This window comes from Elephantulus edwardii, unplaced genomic scaffold (genome assembly GCF_000299155.1).
Source record: "Elephantulus edwardii isolate Elephantulus edwardi_28Jun2011 unplaced genomic scaffold, EleEdw1.0 scaffold00026, whole genome shotgun sequence".
In the NCBI taxonomy this organism is placed as follows: Eukaryota; Metazoa; Chordata; class Mammalia; order Macroscelidea; family Macroscelididae; genus Elephantulus; species Elephantulus edwardii.
Window position 1 is genome coordinate 20,897,419 of NW_006399776.1, and position 3,850 is coordinate 20,901,268.

The 3,850-nt window shown below is 40.8% G+C and overlaps 1 gene segment (V, D, J or C); it reads left to right on the forward strand.

Annotated features, from left to right (window-relative positions):
• Window positions 1–3,102: 3,102 nt before the first annotated feature.
• LOC102843078 lies at window positions 3,103–3,634 on the forward strand. The segment is given in 2 exon segments: window positions 3,103–3,154; window positions 3,303–3,634. Coding segments are annotated over 2 exon segments (384 nt in total).
• Window positions 3,635–3,850: the final 216 nt, after the last annotated feature.

Genomic DNA, 3,850 nt, shown 5'->3' on the forward strand with positions numbered 1-3,850 from the left:
GGTGGCCTAGTGGCAAGAAGCTGCACTGCAATCCCAGAGGAACACGGTTCAAATCCACCAGATGCTCTGCCAGAGAAGGAGGCGCAATATCCTCCCGTACCTGTCAGATCTAATTTGACGGTACACGCACACAAAGTAATAAAAAATTAAAAAAATTTAAAAAAAAAAGAAAGAGTGGTGCAAAATCTCTGTAGATGTTCATTGAAATGAAAAATAAATTTTAAAAAAAGAAAATCAGAACAGGAATGTGTCAAGGATGCATCTGACCTCCATACTTTTCAATCTATATGCAGAACAGATCATTTGGGAGGCTGGGCTTTATAAAGAGGAATGTGACATCAGAATTGGAAGAAAACCCATCAATGACCTACATTATGCAGATGATACAACCTTGCTTTCTGAAAGTGAGGAGGATCTGAATAGCTTGCTGCACAAGGTCAAGGACTGTAGTCTTCAATACAGATTGAAGCTCAATATCAAGAAGACAAAGACTCTCACCTCTGGGTCAATTGGCAGTACCATGATTAATAGAAAAGAGATAGAGGTTGTTTACAATTACAGTTTGCTTGGCTCCATGAACAGCACTCTCGGGCACCAGCAGTTAGGAAATCAAAAGATAAATTTTACCAGAAAATTCTTCTGAGTCCTCTCCAGAGTACTGAGAAGCAACAACATCAGTGTAGAGACTAAGATGTGCCTGATCCAGGCTATGGTCTTCACAATTACTTGCTATGCATCAGAGAGCTGGACAATGAGTAAGGATGACAGAAGAATGGATGCTTTTGTGTTGTGGTGCTGGGAAAGAGTCTTAAACATACCATGGACTTCCCCCCCTCCCCCCAAAAAAAAGATTTGTCTTAGAGAGGGTGAAACCAAATTTCTTCTTGAAGGCTACAACTTTGAAGCTCTGTCTCACCTACTTTCGGTATGGGGCCAGGAGTGACCAGTCCTTGGAGAAGGACTTCATGCTTGGAAGGGTGGAGGGATAGTGCAGGAAAGAAAGACCCTGGATAAGATGGATTGATACAGTAACTGGGGCCGTGCGGGTACTTGTGTTGGAGTCAGTGAGACTGGCTTAGTATAGGGCAGTCTGCAGAGCTGCTGTATGGGGCACAAATTACTTGATGGCATATAACAACAACTAAGCATTAAATGTACTTTCTTCATCTTTCTACCCTCCTTAATTGTATTGAAAATCACCACACAAAGTTTTTAAAACAACTCAGTATATACATTTATGAGCAATGTGTATTTTGCAATATACTGAGCAACTTCGTCACTGTTCTATATGATATAGGATATACAAGTTTACCTACGTTGTTGCTGTTGTTATGATCCATTGAGTTGTTTGCAACTCATAACAACCCTAAGCACAACAGCTCTGAAGCCTACCTCATTATCTTTGACACACCTACCCTCATTACCTCAGTTTCTTTGTCAATTCATCTCATCCAGCATCTTCCTTTCTTGTTGTTCTCCATCCTTCCAAGCATGATGTCTTTCTCTAGCGACTTGCCCCTCCTGGTAACTTGCCAAAAGTGTGTGAGGCAGAGTTTCAAGATCATTGCCTCCAAGGCAAAACTTTGTTTCACCCTCTCCAGGACATACCTGTTTGTTCTCTTGGCAGTCCATGGTATGTTCAACACTCTTCTCCAGCACTGTACCTCAAAAGCACTGATTCTTCTTCTATCATCCTTAGTCATTGTCCAGCTCCCTGATGCATTACAAGTAATTGTGAATACCATGGCCTGGATCAGGCACACCCTATTTTCCAGACTGGCATCATTGCTCTTCAGCATGATGGAGCAGTCTCTAACAGCAGATACACCCAATTCAATTAATCTTTTGTTTTTCTAACTGCTGGTGTCAAGGGTATTGATTGTGGAACTGAGCAAGCTGACATTGCTAATAACCTCAGTCTCTTCTCAATCTATTATGGTGCTGCCAATTGACCCCAGTGGTAAGAATCTTTTGTCTTCTTACTGTTGAACTTCAATCCATATTAGAAGGACTGCAATTCTTGACCTTCTGTCTATAAAAGTAACTAAATCAGGCAAAAAGGTCTTCCATTATGGAGCTTATATTCTATTGAGGAGGACAGAAAATAGACCAAAAATGTAATATCTAATAAATTATATAGTATATTAGAAGATAGTAAGTGTTGGGAGAAACAAGTACAACAGTATAATGGAAATAGGAAATGTTGAGGTGAGTTCACTTCAGTTATAATCTTAAGTGGGGAGAAAGGGTCATAGTATCATCATTGAATACAAATGAAGTTAGGAAGGAATCCATGTAGTTATCTGGAAAGTATTCCGGCAAAGGATATATAGAAAGTCAAAAGCCTGAGGTAGTTGTTGCTCCATAAATTTCTACAATGCCCTGTGGCTGGGGTGGAATAAGTAGCAATAGAAAAGAAAGAGATGTGATCAGAAAAATAATAGAGTCCAGATCCTGTAGGTTCTAGAGGCTGTAAGAAAATCTTTGACTTTTACCCGGAGTGAGACAGGGATTCACTGAAGAAGGTTGAGAAGGAAATGATTCATTTGACATAAGCTTTAAAAAGGACCATTTTAGTTATTGTGTTGAGAAAAGTGTGTAGGAAATTAAGAGCAAATAATTTGGTTGCTGCAAAAGAATCTAAGTACGAAGCAGACAGTTTGAACCTAAGTGCTATCTGTGCAGAAACTGTGACATGAACAAATCCTACTTTTATTTGGATGGTAAACAAATATATTTTCCTGACACATTGAGACAGACAAAACAAAAACCATATTGAGGCTGACATGGGGAGACAATGTAAAAATCCAAAGATAACTTTGACCTTAAATAAACAAAGTGCGAAAAATGATGAGGAAGGATGCAGGGAAAACCACAAGGGGGTACTGTTGAGTAGAGTAAGAATCCTTCGCTTAGATGTGGTTTATTTCTACATTCACAAAGTGGTTTAACTCTCATTAATCATTCTTTACACTGAGGAGTTGCTGCAGAGTAGAAGGTGCTTTTACTGAAGGAACAACAATTCTCTAGAACATTCTACGCCAAAATCCAGAATCTGAAATTAGAGCAGCAAGCTATCAGTTTCCTGCAGCTCAAGGAGCCATGCTCTCAGCTTTTTGCTCAGTGCTTGTAGTGGTTCTGCTACTAATTACCAGTGAGTAATGCTTCATTTATAAATTTTTTTTTAATTCCTAGATTAGGGCATTTGGTGGAGGGTGTGTGATATCTACTTCCCTTTTTCCGACTGGCTCTATCTTCTGTTTATGTATTCCAAAATAATAAAATCCTGTAACTTTTAGGAGGGACCCATGGAGACTCAGTGATCCAGACAGAAGGCCAGGTTTCTCTCCTGGAGGGAGCGCCTCTGACCCTGAACTGCACTTACCAGACCAGTTATTCAGCTTTCCTTTTCTGGTACGTCCAGTATCAAAACGAAGCACCCAAGCTCCTCCTGAAAAGCTCATCTGGAAACCAGGAGATAGACAACAGAGGTTTTCAGGCTGACCATGTTAAGGGTGACAGTTCTTTCCACCTGAAGAAGCCCTCAGTTCAAGTGTCAGACTCGGCTGTGTACTACTGTGCTTTGGGAGACACAATGAGAGGGACTGTAGGGGGAGCTGAGCGCAAACCCTGAGGGGAGGTTCTGGGTGTGGCTTCCCTGGGAGGAGAGAACTATGGAGTCTCCAAGCTAGAGTTCTGGGGGACCCATAGACGAAAAGAAACAAATTTCAGCTTCAACAAACTCAGAAGCCAAACTAGCGCCAAACTCTAGTTAGTCTGAGGACTGAAGTTAGTCTAAGATAAAGATGGAGGGAGGCAATCTAAGTGAATACTACAGGAGGACTCATTA